Raw genomic sequence first — 23,001 nt, forward strand, 5'->3', positions numbered from 1 at the left:
CTTTCCTAAGGACATCATAATGTTGGACTCACACAAAAAATAGAATGGCAAAGCAAAAGTACAGCTTTTCAAGTTAGTAAGTTGAAGTGTAAGTTGTTATAAAATGGAAACAAGTCTTGGGCACCCTCATGCTTTCCACAGAAGCCCAGGAGAGTGCCCATCACATGATACTAAATTTCTTTAGAATTTACTAAGTGTAGTATTTTAAATGCTTAAAGTACCTTATAATTTTTATTTTATTAAGAATAAAAAGTAAAAATAGCACTTAAAGTGCCTAAAGAGTTGTTTAAATACATAAACAGCATGAGGAATTTATATTCTAAACACCGTGATACATAAGGATAGACATATACACCAACTGAACAATACTCATAGTCCAGACATTGAACCACATATCTGGGGCCAAATGACTTTCAGTAAGGTGGCCAAGTCCACTCAATGGAGAAAGAATAGTTCTTCTACAAATAGTGCTGGGACAACTGGATTTCCACATACAAAGGAATGAGGCTGATCCCTGCCTCACAGCGTATACAAAAGTTAACTCAAAATGGATCAACAATCCAAATACAAGAGCTAAAATCACAAAACTCTTACACAAAAACACAGTGATACATCTTCACAATCTTGGATTGCCATGATCTTGGCAATGGATTCTTACATATGACACCAAAGTATGAGCAACCAAAGGGAAAAAAAAAAAAAAAAATATATATATATATATATATATATATATATATATATATATATATATATATATGATAAAGTGGACTTTATCAAAATTAAAACTTTTTGTATCAAAAGGCATTACCAAGAAAGTAAAAAGACAACCTACCAAATTAGTGAAAATATGTGTAAACCATATATTTGATAAGGGCTTAATATTCAGAATATATAAAGAATTCCTACAACACAAGAACAAACAACCCAATTTAAAAATGGGCAAAGGGCTTGAACAGACATTTCTCCAAAAATGATGTGACCAATAAGCACATGAAAAATGTTCAACATCATTAGTCATTAGAAAAATGACTTAAATAAAATCTGGAATTCAATTATTCTCTCCAAAAAGAAGTTGGCATGCCTTCTCTTTTGGTCATCAAACACAATATGGATAAAACAGGTTTTAAAGCATATTTAAAATCAGAAATACCTGGATTAGCATTCTGACCCCTGCTTTGGTGGCACAGCCATGGGCAATTACTCAAAATTTCTGATCCTCCATTTTTTATCTATAAACAAAGTCCAAAAAAATCCAGTTTCCTTTTTCCCGTTTATATTCCCTTTTCTCTTTTTCTATGATTACAAGTATAGGTGATCATATTTCAACTGGATCTACCTTTTGATTCAGTAATTTCACTTTGGAGAAATCATCCTGCAGGAAAATAAATGAGAAAGTTCCCAATGAGCTATTACGAAAAGATCTGTAACATATACCATAAAACAAAAAAAGGAAGTCTGTATATTATGCTCTTTTCTACAAAGTGAGAGAGAATACCACTATATATATTTGTGTGTGTGTATTCATAAAGACATTGTGGAAAGGTTTAAGTACTGTATATATTAAAATATTTCATTTTTACTATTTTTAGACACGTCAAAAAAAAAGAAAAAGATGACTCTATTTGGATAAGGGGGAAAAAAACTGCTGCCACAGAAAAAACAAAGCTACTAATAGAGTTAACCAGAAAAAATGATTTCAATGAGTTCCATGTATCAAAGGCTGATTCAAACGAGGTATTTTTGCACATTATATGAAAATGAATAGGTCTCTCTATGTGACATAATGAACAAACCCAGAAAAAAAAAAACTTTCTTTGTTCTACTATGTTTCTCTTTACACTCTGTTCTAATATCTGCCTTTCTAAGTCTCCAGAATACATATATATGTATACATATATATAAAATACATATACACATTGATTCGTTCATTCATTCATTCCTTGTTTTGTCGATGTAGATCTTCATTCTTAAAAATTTAGGTCATTTTAAAATGAATTCAATCGACAAATTTCTCTATATTGTCTACATAACCTATCATTCATATGAAGCATGTATTTTAGAAATGGTAAGGAACAGCACAATGAAGAAGAAAAGTAGCTTCAGGCCACACTTTGTTAAGACTTTTAGTAAAAACTAAATACTTTCTACTGTGTTGTATAAGCAATAGGGAGTCACCAAAAATCCGAACAAGAATGAGGGGGTGATATAAAGAAAGTAATGTTCTTGGGAAAAAAGCTGGGAGGTTATTCATACTAGCCAAAAATTGGGAACAACCCAAATGTCCATGAATAGATAAATTAAATGTGGTATCTCCGTACAATGGAATACTATTCAGCCATAAAAAAGAATGCAGTACTGATACGTGGTAGAACACAGTAGAATCTTGAAAAATTATGCTAAGTGAAATAAGCCAAACACAAAAGGCCATATACTACTGCATGATTCCATTTACATGAAATGTCCAAAATAGGCAAATCCATCAAGATGGAAAGTAGACTGGTGGTTGCCAGGGAACTGGGGGGAGGGGAAATGGGAAGTGACTGCTAATGGACAAAGAGTTTATTTTGGGGGTGATGAAAATACTATAGAATTAGATAGTAGTAATGGCTGCAAAACTTCATGAATATACAAAACCCACTAAATTGTATACTTCAAAAAAGTAAATTTTATGATATGTAAAGTATACCTCAATAACAATAAAGCTGGAGATGTGTGGAAAAGATTGCAGGCAGGAAAAAAAAAGTAACTATACTGGTTTATCAATGAGTACATAAAAGCCCTCAGGGCTTCTTTCGTTAACCCCAATCCAGGGAGCACCATTCCGATTGTTGGGCTCCATAGAGCCCCCCGTCACAGAGACTCTGTAGTAGGATATAGCCTGGGAAATAGAAGGAATAAATTTAAGAGGCAAAAGGACTCAATAATAATTAATACATGTGTGTATACAGAGGAAGGAATTAAGATTTTTTTTTTAAATCTATTTTCTCTTTGACTTAAAATGATACATTCGCAAAGAGGAAACTCAACAAAAGTTAACATTTGTTATCTTTTGATTAAGGTTAATTGATAATCTCTTATCCAGACTTTTCCAAATTTTCAACAATGATATTACTTATGTAATGAGGGAAATGTATAAAAATGTATTTACTTTTATAAAAAAAACTTTGTATCTCAACCATAAAAACCATTCTGAAACACGGAAAGCCCTAACCTATTAGAGGGTCAAACACTGTTAAAACCTATTCCCTGTGGAGTTCACATACTATTGTCGCTAGCAGAAAAAAAAAAGCTCACAATGTACATCTGCACCGCCCAATATGGAAGCCACAAGCTGGTAAGCACTTCAAATGTCGCCAAGTCCACCCAAGATGTGATGTTAAGTGTGAAATATATACCAGATCTCAAAATTAGTACCAAAATAAGAATCTAAAATATCTCATTAGTAAGTTTTCATATTGGCTCAGTTGGTTAGAACACGAGCTCTTAACAACAAGGTTGCCAGTTCAATTCCCGCATGGGATGGTGGGTTGCGCCTCCTGCAACTAAACACTGAGAACGGCAACTGGACTTGGAGCTGAGCTGCACCCTCCAAAACTAGATTGAAGGACAACTTGGAGTTGATGGGCCCTAGAGAAACACACTGTTCCCCAATATTCCCCCAATTTAAAAAAAAGAAAAAAGAACATCCCAGAACTGAGTTCAGAAAGCATCAAGGAGAATCACTTTACCCCCACAGTGTTAAGACCTAATAAAGAAACTAATATTTTATAGATATAATTGAAATCCCGAATCAGTTGGTTTGAAATTAGGGAGATTATTGTGGGTATGCCTCACCTAAGGAGATCAGTTCTTAAAAGAAAGCAAAGAGATTAGAAGGGAGATTCTTCTCGTGTCACTGAAGTAGCCAACAACCATGACGAACTGCCCACGGAGAGGACAGGGCAAGAACGCAAGGGTGGTCTCCTACAGCCTCTAGGAGAGTGGTCCCTGCCTGACAACAGCAGGAAAACAGGATAGCATTTCTACAGACACAAGGAATTGAATTCTGCAAATCACCAGTTTGCAGAAAGGCTGGAAGAGGATCCTGAGCTCCAGCTGAGACCCCCGTCCTGGCTGTCGCCTAGGTTTCGGCCTCCTAAGACCCGCCTGCCGACGGGACCCGATTCCTGACCAACGGAGACTCTGAGATACGCTGCGAAACTGCAGTGATGTGCAACGCGGTCATGGAAAACTTATGCAGATGACTTCTTAGATTTGAGGAACTATGGTTAATATTATTTCTCTAAAAGGCTGCTAATCTTTAGCATTAAAACAATTTCTAATACTTCATATTATTAGAGTGATGTGATTCAATTTCACAAGTCAGCAGGATAAGGTTATACTACTCTCAAAACTTCATAGGGAAAAAATCTTCACAACATCTAGGAATTTATTTCTTCCATCAACTGGGCATGTAAACAATACTATAATCTTAGTATATTTGTTTCTGCCTTCTAAACCAATGACAAACCACCCCCCCAGCAAAAAAAAAGAAAAAAAAAAAAAAAAAAAAAAAAAACTCAGTCCATTTCCATTTCTACAGTTAAATGTGTGGTAAAAAAAGCTAATTTTGAGATCTAGCATGATCATATAATTTGGGGCAATCATCAAGTTTCTAAGAACCTCAGAGAACTCAGCTATTAACAAAAGGAACAAGAGAAATCTCAATAAAGTCTGGACTCTAATCAACAGAAGAAAAAATACATACATACACACATACACACATACATAAGGTATGCTCCGCCAACCTAGAGTAACTTTAAAATAAATGCCATTGAAAATAGCCTGCACTTCTATGTATCTTATTGTGTGACAGGCACTGTTCTACAAATAATATGTAAGAAATAAATTTACAGGTGATAAATATAGTATAGAATAGTGATTGAGGTCCCAGGCTCTAAAACCAGACTGCTCAGATACAATCCCAGTTCCACGAGTAATTAAAGGTAAAATCTTGAGCATGTGGAACTTATCTTTGCCAAATTTTCAACTATAAAATAAGGACATTAACACGTTTACCTCAGAGGACCACCATGAGGATTGAATGAGTTAATACACAGAGGACAAAGAAGGGTGCTTGGCACATATTAAGTGCTTGAATGTTGATATAAATATTATTTTTATAATAGTGCCATATTAACATTCACTGCTAGAAAAGGCACCCTGTGGTAGGTAGTGTAAAAGAACACTAACGATCTAAGACTTAGAATCCTAACTAAACTCGACATGATCCCCCGCACCCTAACCCCTGACTCCTAAATTTTAAGGCATTTTTAATCTTTAACAGAATATCATTCAGATCATGGCTCAGTATTTGCATGTAACGTTTAATAAAATTTTATAAAAGCATGGAAATAAAATTCGGGAAGGGGCAAAGTTCAAAGGTATAAAACTATGGTTACAAATATAGTATTTAAAATGCAACCAAGAGAAAAGAGAAAATATTTTAGGAAACATTTTTAGAGGCTAAACCCATGTTTAGCTCCTTTTAAGGTAACAAAATAAAATTATGCATACTATTGAAATCTCATAATGAACAAATAAAAATAGTACACATGTCAAAACTTATTTTCACTATATTTATTAAATGTAAAACACCTATGAATAAACTAACTGGATAAGGAACAGACCTATATGAAGAATGGGAAAGAAGAGAATGAAATTTTTTTAAAATGACAAATCATCTCAGCAAACAAAAATAGTTTAAGAAAGTACGTAATGGAAACACTCCATACATATCCATTAACTTAAATAATTTATACTTTAGAGACTAACAAGTTTTGGTTCTCAAATTTTCTGCTATACCTTCCAAGCATGCCAAATCATCGGTTTTCAAATCCTAAATAATGTATTTCAGAGGCACATCCCCTAAACAAGCACCTCTTTCAAAAGATTTAACTCTAGCTACAAAACACATTTTACACATAGAAAAAAATATTTATAAATATCACTTTGCCCCAAAATCTTTTAGACAGGTTTTTGCCTAGACAGATTTCTCCTACTGCAAAAGATGGATCAGAACATTTGTCCTGATGGTAGCACCAAGAGCAAGACTAAATTTAATTTAAAAAATGCAGGTTAGTGCAAGTCAGTTAAAATTACAGGCTTAAATTTCAATTATTTTACACAAGGACATAAATCTGGGAATTTTTTCTGCATGAGTGTTAATCTTTTTCCTTCTAACATCTGTATGAGATGAAATCCTGTCATTTTCCCTCTTATCTCAGTACAAATGATGACTTCCCATTTTTAAATACAAAATTCCTCCAATGAAACTTAAGAGGCATCATGCATGGTGATTAAAAGCATGCACAGACTACAGAGTCAGATGGATCTGGATATGAATCCCAGTTCTGTGAGTTCAAATTCCTAACTATATGTTCTTTGAAAGTTCTCTGAATCTGTTTCTCCTGCCATGAAACCGGCTTATTGGTACCTGGTTCATAGGAACTGTGAGAAATAAAAATAATGCATGTAAAAATTCTTATTTAGCACAGTGCCTGACATGTAACAAACATTCAGCAGGTGGTTATGAGGATCAAAATGATGATCATCAAATTATTAATTTATAAAATTATCAAATCTATATTCTTATCCTCTGGATTCACATTCTCTCCCTTTTAGCTAATTTTTTATAAATCACTGGGAGCAGCTGAGGTAAAAGCAATGATCATCAAAAGAAAGAGACCTAACCTAGTAGGCAATTGTCCTTTCTCTCCCCCATGCTTCAACAGCCTCGGTTATTATCCACACTTGAGAATAAATACATACTCACACTCTGTTTGGGCCCAAATGTACAAGGCCTAAAACTTTTACTTCATGATAGCTCATTCATGATGTAAAATTAATACTAAACATTCATCTTTCCAACAAGCTCAACACTAGAATGGGCCAATCGGTGAAAAAGAAATCAACCAAAAGCATCTTTCAGAAGGTATTTGTTGAATCAAAAGTCTCGGTACTTCCAAGAAAAGGAAGGCAGACATAACGCATCAGATGTACCAAATATCTAGGCTGTTTTACTTCTAGGAATGCAGAAGAAAAAGGTTCACACGGAATTTCTACCAATTATTGGAACTGGCTTCTAATTCATTCAGTAAATAATTGTTGAACACCTATGGGCAGGCAGTACACTAAGCACTTGGAAACAATGACAAGATAATATCCTCCTCTTATAGAGCCTATTAAAAAACCTTTCTGTTTTTTTTTTCTCTTCCATTCATTTGTTAACATACTATACTTGTATGACTACTATGCAGCAGGAAATGTTAAGTACTTGGGATGAGGAGATATTAACTGAAAAGATAAATAAGACACAACCCTTGTCCTCAAAGAACTGACAGACCTTGTATTTTTCTTGCAAGAGAAAAATACAAATAACTGTATTAAGAGCTATGAAAAGCTCTTGTGGGTAGCAAGAAGAAAAAGCAACTAACTACTTATATTAGTCAGGACAGGCTTCCTAGAGGAGATGATATTTAAGCAGGGTCTTAAGAAGTAAATGCTTCGCAAATGAAAGGAAAACAGTACTCCAGGCAGAGGAAATATTTAGCAAGGTGCAGAGACAAATATATATGAAGGTTTACACAGGAACACACATACACACACACATACACACACACACACAAATATTCATTAAAGCATATACATGTTGTACATCAAGGCACATACAGTCAGTCAGTGTTTAGATACAAGTGAAGGAAGTTATCTGCACTACAAATACAGAAAACGATGTGTCTATTTTCCCAATTCTCCTGAAGATGGTACACAACTAACACTATGCACAGCAGAAAAGTTAGTTCATTTCAATCCCAGCCTTAATTCTCTCCCAGAAATAAAACGATAGTGCAGGGAGGTTTGAATGGCAAATTGAATCTGGACTAGAAAGGCTATCCCTTAAGCTAAGTGTCAATTCAGGTAGGAACATAAAGGACAGTAGCAAAGAAATCAATTTAGAAGCTCCTGAAATGGACAGCGAATGGTAAGGGTTCAATTTTAAACAGAGAGCAAAAAAGGAGAGAGAAAAAGAAGAGATCCTAAGTTAAAGAGCCCTTGACTTGGTGAATAATAAAACATGAAGGGAGTCAGGCAAATCAGACATGATCCAAGGTTTCTCGCAACAGATCATTCCATTAACCTTGACACTTACTTTTTCCATAGTGTATACTTGACTTTGTGAAGACTTGTATATGGCGCTCACATCTCTTAAGCTGCCTACTCTTGATATACTTTTAAATGAAGAGTTTACTACTGAAAAAAATCAAATTAGGACAATACACCCGGAAACCTTTCCTAGTATCTGAACAATAAGTGTAAGCACTCTTAGATTACTTTTGGAGTAACTGCGCTATAACCTTAAAAAAAAAAAAATCATAAAATCTATTAATTTTCCTTTTTGCCTGTCTTTTAAAATAAACATTAAATGAGGCCTACCCATGTCTGTCTATGACTTACCTTTATCAATAATCGGTATTTATACAGAACCTAACTGGCAGAGTTCCTTACACAAAAAAAATATCCAAATAGGAGACAGACAGCAGGGTTTCCTAACCTTGGGACTACTGACATTTTGGACCAGGTAATCCTGTGTTGTGTGGTGCTACCCTGTACATTGTTTATACCTGGACTCTACCCACTGGATACTAGCAACACCCCCACCCACATCTCCTCTGAGTTGTGGCCATCAGAACCATCTCCAGATATTGCCAAATGTTCCCTGGGGCCATTGTCATGTGCCTCTGTGCTTCTCATTTATTATCTCCTTTCATTTAACAACACAGTATGCATGAGGTAGTTATTGTTTTCCCCGTCTCAAAAATAAAGAAACGGGGGTCAAGAGAGCTAAATAACTTGCCAAAAGTCACACAACCAATAAATGCAGTAGTCTGTATTTGAACCCACGCAGTGGTGGATTGAGTACCTGCTCCTAATCACTGTTATGCCATCTCTTATTAATACCTCAGCCTTTATCATCTGATAATTTTAAAGTGATTATTTTGAATCTTATCTAGAAATAAAAATAAAATTATCCAAACAGTGGAAGGTAAAAGGTGCCCAACCTCAATTCAGAATAAATTAACACATATTTTTTAAGCAATGACTATATGCCCAGTACCAACTTTAGGAACTAAAGAAAAGGAAACTACCATTTATTAAGGACTTGGCTCAGGATTTTTTCACACATTCTCCCTCTAAAAATCTCACAGCATCCCTGTGTGAGGTAGGTATTATCTTTTTTTCAAATGAGGAAGCTATGGCTTGGAATAGAAAAGTGGCCCCTGACCTGAAAGTGTTTACAATTTAATTAAAGAGACAAGAAAAAAGATCTTTTTGAAAAAGAAAAAACAAGTTAAATATCTCATTTAACAATACATAGAAGGTGTGAAATAGGAAATGGGTGATGGGAAAAGTATACAGTTAGTCAGGAAATACTTCTTAAAAGCGGTTTCTAGTGTCCCTCTCTCTTAGAAATGACATGAATGAGCAAAAGGTGATAAGCTGGCGAGAAACAGCACATTGTAAGCAACGTGAAACAGAAGTCTGGGGACTGAAAGGAAAATTTTGTGGTCACCACTTTAAGTAGGAAGTCAAGGAGATGAAGAGGAGTGTAATGAGGCTGCTTTAAAATTAAGATTGAGCTGGAGCTGGAGACAATGCAACTGCTTCTATGCTTTTAGGGTGCTCCTGCCCCCAAACATCCTCAAGCACAGCAACGGGAACAAATGAAAAAAGATCTAAAGGTAAAGACTGATAGGATTGGTCAATGGACACTTAAACACATGAAGTTAAATACCGAATTTCATCAGACGAGTGATGGGTCACTGATTTTGCTTTGTGTATTTTGTCTCCCACAACCAGACTGTACGTTTCAAGAGGGCAGGGATTTTAATGTTTTGTTCAGTTAGATCAGTGGCTGGCACAGCAGGTGTTCAGTTAATATCTGCTGCTGAATAAGGGCAGTATTCTAGAGACATATTCAGAGGCAAAGATCAAAAATGCCCTCAGCATTAAAAAAATAATAAAAACAGCAACCTCACAAAAATAATAACTTTCGTAACAATCACAATATTTATTATTACTGCAAAAGCTGACACTTATTGAGCACTAACTCTCAGCTAGACTCTGTGATGCATTATCTCTTTCAATCCTCTTACCTACCTATGAGAGAGGTAGGTACAATTATTTTCATCTCAGTTTTACAGAAAACACATAGAATAAATAACTTGCCCATGGTCACAAAGCAGCACAGCTGGAACCTGGGTCTATCCACCCAAAGCTTTCCTCTCAACAACTAAGTCACATATGTAGAATTACAAGCATCCCTGTTAGGCAAAGCTAGGGAAATGTGGCCGATGAGGAAAAAAGACAACAAAACCAAACAAAAAAGGAACTACAATGTGGTCAAAAACCCTCTGTCGGTCCCTTCTCCTAGCAGGTACAGTGGAAATTTTCCCACCCTAGGATACAATGATTATCCTATACAGATTAAAACTTCAATGGTTTAAAGAATCCAGATGTTGATACACTAGGAACTAGAGTCAATCATCTAATCAACATTTCAAAGGGTGGCAGATAACAAGTGGTAACACCCCAAGTCCACAACCCAAAGAAATAACAGGGTGTGACCTCTGAGTAAGACTGACCTCAAAACTTCCGGAGCCACCATCCCTGGTATCTGCCTCTTCTCTCCCTCCTTCGCTGTGTCTTTCCCCCTTCAGTACATCCCATCTCTCCTCTCCTACCATTAATAAATGGCCTTTACAAAACATCTGAAAGTATGTGTTTCCTAAATTTCCTAAAGTATGTGTTGCTCTAAATTTCTAATCTAGAAAGCTAAAATTTGAATGCATCTCTAATGAAAAAAATCTACCTGTGTAATACTCAACATAAGGAGGCCCACACTCATTCCAGCAGCATCCCAAAGTTTCTATTATAAAATTCACACAGTAGTCAATTTAGAACCACCAGTCATGCAAAAGAAAACTGATGACCCACATGTTTATCTAACCTTCTGGTATTACATCCATAATAAATAAGCAGGAAGAAATTAAACTCACTAGAGAGACTATGCTTTTCTCCCATCTATCCAATAACCTATTCATAATTATGAAATTCCTTTTTGAAAATCTGTGATATGGAAAGAATGTAACTCCAGAAGCATAACTCCAATTGCTACCAACAAAGAAAAATATTTAAAATACTGATTTTTTAAACTAGAATATTCATTAAATAAACTACTTAACCAGAGATCCACTAATATTTAAACCAATCTAATTTCTGCATTTACACCAAAATCTAAAGCAAATGTGCTCTGAAAGAAGTTAGAGAGTGAGGAGAAGAGCTGGCAAGAAAATCAGTGCTAAGAAATACATCTCAATCTTTCTTTTCTGCCTTTGGATTTTTTTCATATACTTATCTTTAAAATACAGTTCTATTAAATAAACAGACTATGAAGGCATAGCCAAATTGTTCTCAAAACAGAAATACTTTCCAAATACAAAAATGATCCAGAAGCATTTCTTTCTTGTATTGGCCAATAGAACACTACGCCAAGCTTGAAGGAAAAGTTACTTCTGAAACTGATCGTGTATTTAATGAATACTAAGCATGAAAAGGGAATATCAAACATGCACAACTGACACTCTAGTCATTTTAGGAAAAGGGAGAAACTAAAATTTAATTAAAATAGAATCACCTACATTCCTTCGACCTTAATTTAAGATGCAATAATAAGGATAAAATTTATTAAACTTCTTCATGATATGTTTTAAAGCTTTTCATTCCCAATGGTTAAAGAGACAGACAATTAAATGACTCGATAACCGAATTACATCCTGATAGTTCTAAACGGACAATTAAACCACAGTCACTTTCAGAGATAATCAACAAAATATTTTTAAGAGTTCTTTCTTATCTATGCACTACTGAGGTCTTAGAGATGGATTCAAATTCCAGTTATGTTCAAATCAGTGCTTTTCTATAAATAATAATAACCAGAGCAGTTCTGCCATTTTTCTAGTTTTTAATTTTTTATTTAAATAAAAAGTTAATGAACCATACACTGGTTCAGATGCTTTTGAAACCACTGCAGAATAACTTCATTATTATTAGTCAAATTCAAGGGCTGAATTTAAATGCGGGGCAACGTAAACCCTGACTTTAGCCTTCTCTCTGTGTCACACTTTAACACATCTTTAACTTAATAACTTAACAGTGATGGGTAACATGTGTCGGCACCGGACTAAGAGCTTTGCATCATGTTTTATATCATCTCATTTAATCCTAACAACCCTGTTCAGGACATGGTTTTTCCCATCAACAGGTACTAAAGCTGACATTAGAAGGATAAATAGCTGGTCCAAGGCCGCGTAGCTAAGAAATGAACTGCCTAACAAGTAAGACTTCTGCCTCCATAGTAGGATTATATTTTATTAGGTAAATGAGAAATGAATTAGCAGCTTGTTGCTGGCTCCGGGCATGCAAAATATTTTCAACCATTAGATATTAGTTATAAGAGAAGCAACTCCTTCTCAGACCTAGAGGGTGTCATGCAAAAGTCTATTATTTATTACCCCTAAAAAAATACACCATCCTAAAAGTCTGATAAGATATTTATATTCTTCCAAAAACAAACCAGCAATATGCCTCGAGACTTCACATTTGGCACTAACATACAGATGCACCTTGACTTGTGGTGGGTATGTCCCAATACATCCATCTAAGTCGAAAATGCATTTACTACACCTAACCTCCCAAACATCTTGGCTTAGCCGAGCCTACCTTAAATGTGCTCAGAACCCTTACATTGGCCTACAGTGTGGCAAAATCATCTCATTGCCACTATCCAGGACCACGAGAGAGTATCACACTGCTTATCACTAGCCCAGAAAAAGATCAAAATTCAAAATTTGAAGTACGGTTTCTAGTGAACACATATCACTTTCACACCATCGTAAAGCCAAAAAGTCCAAGTCGAACCATCGTAAGTCAGAGACTATCTGTATATTGATGGGTTCATTCAAGATGCTGTGGGATGAATAAGCCAAAAGAAAACATGGTTATCTTACCCAATGGTAAGCCTCTCAGAGGAAAGGCTACCTGACATTAAAAATATTTTGCACTATGTATTTTGATATTTCCTAAATTCCAGAGCAGTCATGCAAAAAGGAGCACCTAGCACAATACACTAGGTACAAGTACACACAGACACACTCACAACATGCTACGTACCTCCTTCCTAAAGACACCCAGATTCCCAATAGCTAACTTTCCACTGGAAAGAAACGGCGGAAGAGACACAGCATAGCAACAAAAAGTGCACTCTATCTGACTGATCCACAAGCTATCCCTTAGGTCATGGGGAAAGAGCAAAAGATAAGATATCGAGCAAAAAGGTCTCTTGTGTAGCACTGTTTATTATCTTTCAGCTACCGGTATTGCAGCTACAACACAAATGTAGGCTCTCATATTTTCTTGTAATAGTTTCCTGTTTTAGACAAATCAAGTGTTACTCAAAAATTTTAAAGGAATGTTTTAGAAAATTTAAGTACCGATGTTCCCTCAAATATTTCACAATTCTGAATGTAGAATATGAGAAAATTTTAAATATACTTATGTATAGAAGTATAATTATTAGAAAATATATACCCCATAGTGTTAAGGAAATGTCACATACATTTAGAAAATATACTCCAAACGTACTGTGAAAGGTATCATGATAAAGTATCAATGAGGTATCATGAGAAAATAGCAAAAATCTAAAAGCACATACTTTAAGGCATAAGACAGACTGTTTTTATACTTAGAGGAAAAGTTTCAACGTAGAAAGGCTTAACAGCAAGAGTTCATAATTTGAAAGCAACTTTATTCATGTGCTTGTAATGACAATTCAGCTACGCTAAAAAAAAAAAAAAAAAAAAAACGAAAAAAAAAGTATACATCACTCTTTTCCCTGGTCCACTGAAAGCGTTATCAATATAAAATATTTCTATTTGGAATATTTACAAATATGAGATGAACACCTTGTATCTTTTAAATTGCCACCCGTTCTTAAGCTTGAGAAAATGAGAAAATTACTTGAAAAGGCAAAAATTAAAAGGAAGATTTTTAAAACAATAAGGACAGAATCCTCTCCTAATGAATAGGAAAGTAACTTTCTATAGTGACCCTCTAAAAGGTATACTAAAATTGTCAGATTATATAAACTCTTTTTTTTAAAGGAAGAGTCACTGAAGTACCAATTACACGTATAGAAATACTGCATAAAGTAAAACCTGGTTTGAAATTAACTAAAAAGTGACCACTACTGCAAGAGTAACCCCCTTTCCTGCCATAAACAGGAGAATCCTGAGATAAACAAGATTTAAGAAACCAGGGCAAAAATATACCATCATCAAATGCAGGTATTTATTGACATATAAAACAAATGTTTTGATATCAACTACAATGTTAATTGCACAGAGTGAACTATCCTTTCTAAACAACACATTGGAGACAGACTGACCTAAGAAATTAACCCATGCTACATTTACATTTACACTTAAAAATACAGCAAAGGTTTTTTAAAGCATACATTTCAATAATTTAAGTGATGTGTTAAGATATAATACTTGAAATTAACAAAAATTGTGGAGCTAATAATTCTACACACTGAATTGGTCACAAGAAATTAAGACTTTAAGCGACAGAAGTATCAAACTTTAATGTTCTTATAATTTGGCTAATACTTTCATCTGATTCAAGCCAACCATAATAACTTCTAATTTTACATCTAAAATAAATGCTTTCCAATTTATTTTCAGAATCTTTCAAAATTATATCTGTATGTTTCTTCAAAGATACGTTTGGCCGTGACACATAGCCAGTATACCACTACAAGCCAATTATGGTGGTATCTGTGAACAAGAAACACAAGGAGCCCCTACTTTTTGCTGCATCCCTTTATAGATGGCACTGTCATTGCTCCTCAACCCACAGTTTTCACCACTATGTTGAACAGTAGACTCTATGCTTTATGCAGAATCCTATAAAGAGAGCCCCCAAGGAACACAGCTCACTTAGAAAACACAAACAACCTAAAACAGCCAGTCCCAGCTTTGTAATGGGTGAAGCTCAGACTGCACTATTGGTGGACTTGGTAGTTGTCTCCACCCAGGACCCATAAACTACGCGCTAAATCCAACTTACCTCCGTTTTTATTTGTTGGAATAAGTCACACTTACTCATTCACTTACATATCATCTATGGCTGCTTTCACACAAGAGCAGAACTGAATCACTGCAACAGAGACCATGTGGCCCACAAAACGTAAGCTATTCACTAACTCACCCTTAACAACAAAAAAAAAAAGTTTGCCAACCACTCCTCTACACAATGACACATCACTGGCAACACAGGACTTTTCCAAAAACTATCTCCAAAGTCCATGAATTGGGCCGCTACTAGCTTAGATGTGGGCTTTGCCGTCATCTGGTGCAAAAACACAGAAACACAAACTCACATCCTCACGGTTCTTCAATCATCCCGTATCAATCCCAAACCTGCCAAGGCAAAGCAAAGGAGGTTTCCAGAGTCTCACTTTTCCCACTGTCTTTACTAGTAAATCATGTTAACCCGAAAAGGTTGCCCTTTAAGTAAACTTAATTCATCAAAACATTGTTTTGCCTGCATCAAAAATATACAAAGGAGGATTAAAGAGAGCAGGCACCCATACGGCATATATTCCAGTCCCTGTCCCCTCATTCTGGAATCACCTTACATCTAAACTCCCTGTCTAAATTTCTCTTCCCCAGAGGGTTTTGCCATTTGAATTACACTCTTAAGAGGCCAAGGAAGCTATTAGGAAGATGGAGAATTAGAACTAAGGAACACAAAAGTGTGGTTATTTATATATTCCGCACCCCACAATCCTGAGCCCTTGCTAGAGTCAACACTAAACGCTAGCCACACTAACTGCAGGTTTCACCACAAAAAGGAAAAACAGGACAAGTCTTCCAGTGTCTCAGGCTTCAAGATGTGTGAATTTTTTTAAGTGCCAAGTTCTTTTGTGTTTGTTTTTTAATAAAAAGGTTTTTCTCCAAAAAAAAAGAAAAAAAGAAAAAAAAAGAATTTTCAGCACTGCTGTGGCAACACAGGGATATCCCCTCCATTGTACCGGACACAAAGACACACACCAACGGCGAGCAGGGGAAGCAGTCTTCTCTCTGCCAGCTATTTTTAGCCCCACTTCGTCATGTTAAACACCAAACTTAGGATAATAATGCTGGGCAAACTTTAAAAACATGAATATGGTGAAAGAACTCTGTCTTTTTATATGTAAGTTCCTCAACAGTAAAATCCTATATGTTCCTCTGAACTTGACCTCAAGGGAGGTTATATACTGTATGACAAGTTTGTGATAGCTGTTCCAATAATACAGAAGCATATTCCCTAAGACTAAACTGGTGGCCATGTTTAAAGACTGTGTTCCTCCCTTTTCAACTTCAACTCTTATCCACTTTTAAAACATCTATTTTAGGGCGAGTTTCATCCATTCTTTGTTCCTACTATATATATCTTTGCTAACTTTAACAGATTTCCCTCCCCCAAGCAAAAATACCCATTTTTCAGATTTTTATTCTGCATCAGCACTCTCAAGAAACCTTTATACTTTGAAACTGACTCCCAGCTCTACATTTTTAGTGTATCACTCGTAAGTTTATTTTACTGGCATGAGATTGCATCAGTATCCAACAGTTACCCTAAAATTTAATGTCCAAAACAAAGTACAGTATCCCATTTCTAAATTATTTTTTACAAGAAACCACTAGCACCATATTAAAATATTGGACGCATCTGTTTTTTCATTCCTCCGTCTATATAGCTCTTCAATGATCATGGTATAAAAATGCTGGTTCCCTAGAAAAAGAAAATCCCAATCCAGGTATATTGCCTCTTGGCCTAAAATAGTTTCTCCTCAATCATCTACAACTACTGTCTCGGGAGCATTGTTCTCAATTGCTTCTCTGAGCTGTAAACATGTATCTACACAAACACAGATGGACCCTAAGCCTACCAAAAACTTCCCTCTGTATGCTCATCAAGCTAACTTCCTAATTACTTTCGTTCCTCACACTCTCCAATTCCAAAAGTCTTAAACAGTTTTCTTCCTAAAAAAGACCTTCCTAGATTTGGCTCAGACATTCCAATTAGCTCTGTACAGTTCAACACCAACATTTCCCTAATGAAAGATGTATAAATACATTTACATCTAAAAGGCACCAAGCACAGTATCTGACAGATAGTGGTAGTAAATATTGCTCCATTCCCCCCATCCTATAATTTTGTGCAATTGTGATTCATTGCCTTTGCCACCCATAAGTAAAAGCATCTCAAAGGCAGAGGCCCCAAAAACTTTGTTGTTTCTTTGATACCCAAATGTACAATAAAACATTACCGTGATTTTAAACCAATCTATAGTCAAAGCAATAAATAAGCCTTAAAGTTAGTAAGGAAGTTTGATGGAGTACAATCTACACTCAAACTATAGTTTGTTGGTTGGGAATCCACTCTTCCCCCAAAAACAGACTATGAAAGACTAGACTTTTCTTCCTCCTATCTCTGTAAAACATGGGATACATGACTTCGTCACGGTCACAAAATAAGATAACAGAACTAGAGATATTTGTTTTTGACTCGTCTAACATTACATCCACTACTCAATATTTTCATGTCAGTACCCACTTACAATATAGAATTTAAGGTTCCTTACAAAAGCGTAACAGGAACAAGGCATATAAAGAAAAACTAAAACAGGTGGAGAAGTTCCAGAGAAAATCAAAGTGATCAAAGGATTCGAAGAAATTATCTAAGACAAAAAGAGTCAAAAAAGGGGCCGGCCCGGTGGCTCAGGTGGTTAGAGCTCCATGCTCCTAACTCCGAAGGCTGCCGGTTCGATTCCCACATGGGCCAGTGGGCTCTTAACCACAAAGCTGCCGGTTGAACTCCTTGAGTCCCACAAGGGATGGTGGGCTCCAACCCCTGCAACTAAGATTGAACACAGCACCCTTGAGCTGAGCTGCCTCCCGAATGGCTCAGTTGGTTGGAGCACGGGCTCTCAACCACAAGGTTGCCAGTTCAACTCGAGTGCCGCAAGGGATGGTGGGCAGCGACCCCTGCAACTAGAAAATTGAACACGGCACCTTGAGCTGAGCTGCTGCTCCCGGATTGCTCATCCCGGATTGCTCAGTTGGTTGGAATGTGTCCTCTCAACCACAAGGTTGCCGGTTCGACTCCCACAAGGGATGGTGGACTGTGCCCCCTGCAACTAGAAAACGGCAACTGGACCTGGAGCTGAGCTGCGCCCTCCACAACTAAGACTGAAAGGACAATGAAGCTGAACGGCACCCTCCACAACTAAGATTTAAAGGACAACCACTTGACTTGGAAAAAAAAAAGGCCTGGAAGTACACACTGTTCCCCCAATAAAGTCCTGTTCCCTTTCCCCAATAAACACAAAAACAACAAAAAAAAACATGTAATGGACATTTAAAAAAAAAAAAAGAAAGAGTCAAAAAAGATAATGAATGGTCAAGAGAAACAATCAAAATCTGTAAAACTAGATGAACCCTGGTTTTAGCATTTCTCAAAACACAAACTCAAAAGGTGTCCTGGAACTTTAAAGAGATAGGTTTGGGATAAATAAATGAATTGTTACGTAATTCAGGAGCAAATAAACTTGTAGAACTCATTAGTTCAAAAGAGAAAAAGTACAGGAAGAAAACATTGTTTGAGAAGTTTTAAATAAATGTAATCAACATCCTGAATGGAGAAGTTAGGGCAGACAACCTCAGGCTTATATTCATTTCCCCCAAAGCTTCACTCAGCAGTGGCTTCAGAGAGCAAACCCACACAGTTTTCTGGAGGGTCCATAATTCTCAGTATATGATAGTACATCCTATGTTCTGTTATGCAAAATTCCATCCTATGCTGAAGCCTTAAGGTCTGTATAAAAATATGAAATGGTAATTGCTTTCCTGCACCTTAATTTGGCACTCTGAGAGGATACCTAAAATACAAAGATTTTAATACACTTAACCTCTAAAATAATGGAAGGAAAAAAAATAATCCTTCAAAATGTTAAATATCAAAAGTTTCTCATTTGATAGAGAAGTAAAGACAACTCAAATAACCAAGCCTCAAGTCATTCTGCCAAATAAAAAAGTCTAGCAATTGGGACATATGCTACTCAAAAAAAAAAAAAAAAAAAAAAAAAAAAAAGCACTCGGGTAAGGAAACAAATGTAACAACTTTTACAAACTGGTTAAAGTATCAAATGCGCTCCCCAAGTAAGTTGTGATTCATAGGAACTCAGAATTTCCTGAATAACTGAAGTCTGTTACAGTGACCTAACACACAGGTATTGGACCCAGGAAATGTGAAGGTAAAAAACTCCTGTACCAATAGGTACTGAAATGTAAATCGCTTCAAAGAAGACTGAAAAAAAAGGAAGGAATTTTACTTTCAGAGGTTTGCTGGGTAAGAGGTTCCCACTTGGGAACCCAAATAATAGGAGTTGCCCAGAAACAAAAACTACAGCGCTGTTTCACACCCGGTATACCAGGAAAAGGTGTATTAGAGAGAGACCCTTTGTGCGCACGTAAGCTCCCGCTTCCTCAATTTCCTTTTGTCAATTACTGGCCAGAAAGGTGCAAGTGTCCACTCTAGAGAAAGACAGAACTCCTCTAAGAGAAACCTGCAAGCTTGCGTATTACACGTACAAAAAGCTAAAAGGTTAAACGCAGGACTACCTAATAGCTTATTGTGCTGTGCGGAATAAAGGTACCCCTTCACCTATGCACTCCCAACACTCCTGGAAAACATCAGCAAAACTCAGGGAGGGCGCACCCGCATGCATCCACTTCCCACCCCTCAATCCCTGTCCCGGGACCACTCACACTTTAGAGAGGAGCCGTGGCGCCGAGAAAGTGGGTGGGTTCCCTTCTTCCTCCGGACTGAGGCTGAAGCTGCGGAAGGCTCCGACTGGCGCGGGACTGAGGCAGAAGCGGGGCTCGTGTCGCTCAACCAGGCGGCCACCCGGGTCTCTTCCGCGCCGCCGAAGCAGAGGCGGCAGCAGCACTGCTTACCTCCTCTTTTCCTCTTCCTGGGTCTCTTCAGGTTGTGTTTTCTGCCCGTCCTGGGCCACTTCTCCCGGGACAGTCACGTTCGGGAGGCTCCGGATTTTTTTTTTATAAAGTTTTCTCTGGGCGGTGGCAGCGGCCGGCCCCCCGGGTCCCCCCGGCCCCGCCGCCCTCCGGGCTGGGGCGGGGGAGGGGGCTCTAAGAACTCCTCCCGGAGTCCTGCCGAGGAGCCGGGGGGCCGGCGACTGACCACGAGAGAAGACCCCCGAGGGGGTTAAGGGGAGGGGGAAGGTAAGGAAAGGACGGTGGCGCCGGTCCTGCTCTCCACGCTGCCCGGGCCGCCGCTTCACATGGGGGTCCCCGCCCCCCCGCCCGGGGGTGGTCGATGAGCTTGGGGCCCCGGCTCATACACTCCGGGGCGAGATGCTACGGCCCCGGGCGGGTGGCCGAGGCGGCGGCGAGGTGGGGGACCCGGCCGGCTCCGCTCGGCGCCGCCCCCGCTCCCGGCTCCCGCATGTGTCGCTGCGGCTGGGACCCCCTCCCTATACCTTGGGGGTCCCTCGCCCCGTGCCCCGGGACCAGACAGAAGCTCCGGCACCTCCTCAGCGTCCTCTCACGGCGGAGCAGCTGACTACTCCCGGCCCCAGGTAGCCGCCTCCCTGCCCCCCAGCCGCCGGCTCCGACTGGGGCTCGGGCTCCGGCGTGTGCAGCCGCGGCTGCCGGCCGGGAAGGTGAGGGGGGGAGAAGAGCGGTGGCCGCGGCTCCCGCTGGCCCAGGTTAGGGCGGAGGTCTCGGCGGCGGCCAGTGCACGGGGGCGGGGTCTCTCGGATGCTCCCCGGCTCTCACGCTCTCGGCGGCGGTGGCAGTAGCACCCGGAGCTTAGCTAGCTGTCTCGCTCGCTCTGTGCGGGGCTCTCGCCTCACTCCAGAGAGAGGGGCGGGAGGAAAGCGGCGCGGACCGATGACGCAAGTCACCTAGCAACCGCTCTCCTCGCCCCCTCCCTTTCCTTTCCGCTCGGAGGCTTCCTCCGCGGGCCTTTTTTGCCTTTCCAACCACCCCGCCCTGGGAGACTCGGGCGCGCTCTGATGACGCTCGGAAGGAAGAGGAAGTCGGGGCTCGGCGAGCGGGTGGGTGCGCCTCGGGCCGCGGGACTCGCCGCCGCCGCCTCTGCGGCCGCGTCAGAATTGAAGAGAGGAAGGGGAGGAGCCGAGTGGAGCCTCAGCTTGCCGCCTGATCTTACCCCCGACCCGCGGGCGGCGGACAGGGCTTGCTCTTTAACGGTTTCCTTCAGGGTAGGTGGTGACTGCTCCTCGGAGAGTAAGGAGGAGGCCCAGGCCGCGCGGCCATGCTCGGGCGCTCACCACCCGAAGGTGAGGCATGTGGCCCCCAACGGGCCTTTGAAAAGCCGCACTGTGCGAGCAGTTGTCCTACAGCCTGATCCACTTACACCTGTTCCAGGGAGCGAGCGCCCCACCCTTCCCGTGGTGTGGGACGCTACCCGGCGCCAGATGATGTGTGGTCGGGCGGAGCAAATGTTTCGTGAAGGAATGAATGACTGAATGAGCACTCGCGGAGCTCAGAAGAGTGGGTGAAGTGCCAGCGCTTTGCAAACTGCATAGCATTGTAAAGATGAGAGTTGTAGTACATCCCTCCCTCCTTCCGCCCTCCCACCCCCCAAAAAAGAGGAAATAAGGGTGCGGCTTGAGTACGGAGTCACAACCTGAGTCTTAGGTGAAAAAGGAGGCGAATTGCGCGGACGAGCGAAGAGAGTCCTCTTCCCGGAGATTGTAGGAGGATAGTTGACTGTTCAGGGGAAGAGTTTAGTAGTGCCTCCGTTTTAGTAATCATTCGTGCTCGTGGGATGCAGCCATGGAGAGCTGGTCTGGGTTGTGAATCTGTACATTACCGTCATCAAGAAATTGTGGCCTGTGTTTCGGGTCTGACTCAAAGACGATGTACTTTCTAAAATATTACTGTTGTGCAGCTTTCCCTACAGATGTTATCCTGAAAAGTAAAGTAAAAACTCAAAAATGTAGTTGTCTAGGAAAAGAAATTTTTAAGATAAAAGGGCCAGAATCCTCTGAAATCAGCCTTGAACCTGTCCTGGTGAACAGTGTGAAAATGAGATAAAAGCAGCAGCAATGAAGAAAGGCAGCAGATTCCACGATTCTGTCGCTGGACCCTGGCACACGCTGCCTTCTCTGGAAGAGGCACTGATAGCTATTACAGTTCTTTCCACCTCAAGGGATAAGGAGCAAGTTCTTAGAGGAAGATTTGGGAACTCAGTGTTTCTGCCACTACTGCCACCACCATATGCAAGCAATAGACCAAGGAAACTTCTAACTGGGTAAATCCCGAGGCTTGTTTTTATGTAAATGCTGTAGAAAAAGTGATGCGGGGTGGGGGGGAATGTTTCAGGTGCAAGAAGAGACTCACAAAGTAGCACCTGCCCAAGCGCCCTTGGTCCTGAGTTCCAAGAGCCAGGTTAACTATCCTGCTTAAGATACTCTGGATACTTTTTCATGACCTGCCTTCTCCGTGTTCTTCCAAGTAAGACTCAGGGAATCAGACCACCAACTGATGGCTTCACATAGCTACAAAACAAATCTTTTTTGTTTCTGCCTGTCTTCTTAATTTTCTGGTGGAAATTGAAGTAGTAAAATGCACAGACTCAGGGGATTTTGTGAAGCTGAGCACCTCAGATTTTAAGTTATATGGATTTTGGATAAAAAGAGTACAAACAGCAGAGCTCTGCGACCCAGCAGACGATACCTCCAGAAAACTGTGTACCAAGTGGGGTTTTTCAGCAGCCTAATCTGTGGCTCCACCTTAGAACCTTAGTGCT

At 39.2% G+C, this 23,001-nt stretch overlaps 2 protein-coding genes across 5 annotated transcripts in view; one reads left to right on the forward strand and one right to left on the reverse strand.

Moving 5' to 3' along the window:
• Positions 1-20,197, reverse strand: part of FBXW7 (F-box and WD repeat domain containing 7) — a 173,020-nt gene extending 152,823 nt beyond the window's left edge. Inside the window, exon 1 of one of the 4 annotated variants that reach the window (XM_033134256.1) lies at positions 19,974-20,197. The gene's annotated coding sequence lies outside the window, so the exon portion shown is untranslated. The remainder of the gene's footprint in view (positions 1-19,973) is intronic. The other 3 variants (XM_033134249.1, XM_033134255.1, XM_033134254.1) reach the window with 3 other exon arrangements.
• On the forward strand, positions 19,928-20,841 carry LOC117038419 (uncharacterized). The gene is made up of 2 exons (XM_033135405.1): positions 19,928-20,300; positions 20,407-20,841. The coding sequence occupies exons 1-2, from the start codon at positions 19,928-19,930 to the stop codon at positions 20,805-20,807; spliced, it is 774 nt and encodes a 257-aa protein (XP_032991296.1). The 3' UTR covers positions 20,808-20,841.
• Positions 20,842-23,001: the final 2,160 nt, after the last annotated feature.

Source organism: Rhinolophus ferrumequinum, chromosome 18 (assembly GCF_004115265.2).
Source record: "Rhinolophus ferrumequinum isolate MPI-CBG mRhiFer1 chromosome 18, mRhiFer1_v1.p, whole genome shotgun sequence".
Taxonomy (NCBI): domain Eukaryota; kingdom Metazoa; phylum Chordata; class Mammalia; order Chiroptera; family Rhinolophidae; genus Rhinolophus; species Rhinolophus ferrumequinum.

Bases quoted from the DNA above. Each gene is read 5' to 3' on its own strand.
- LOC117038419 (XM_033135405.1), top strand. From the start codon at position 19,928: ATGCATCCACTTCCCACCCCTCAATCCCTGTCCCGGGACCACTCACAC. The intron at 20,301-20,406 runs CCCCCGGGTCCC...CCGGCGACTGAC, and splicing joins GGGCGGTGGCAGCGGCCGGC to CACGAGAGAAGACCCCCGAG.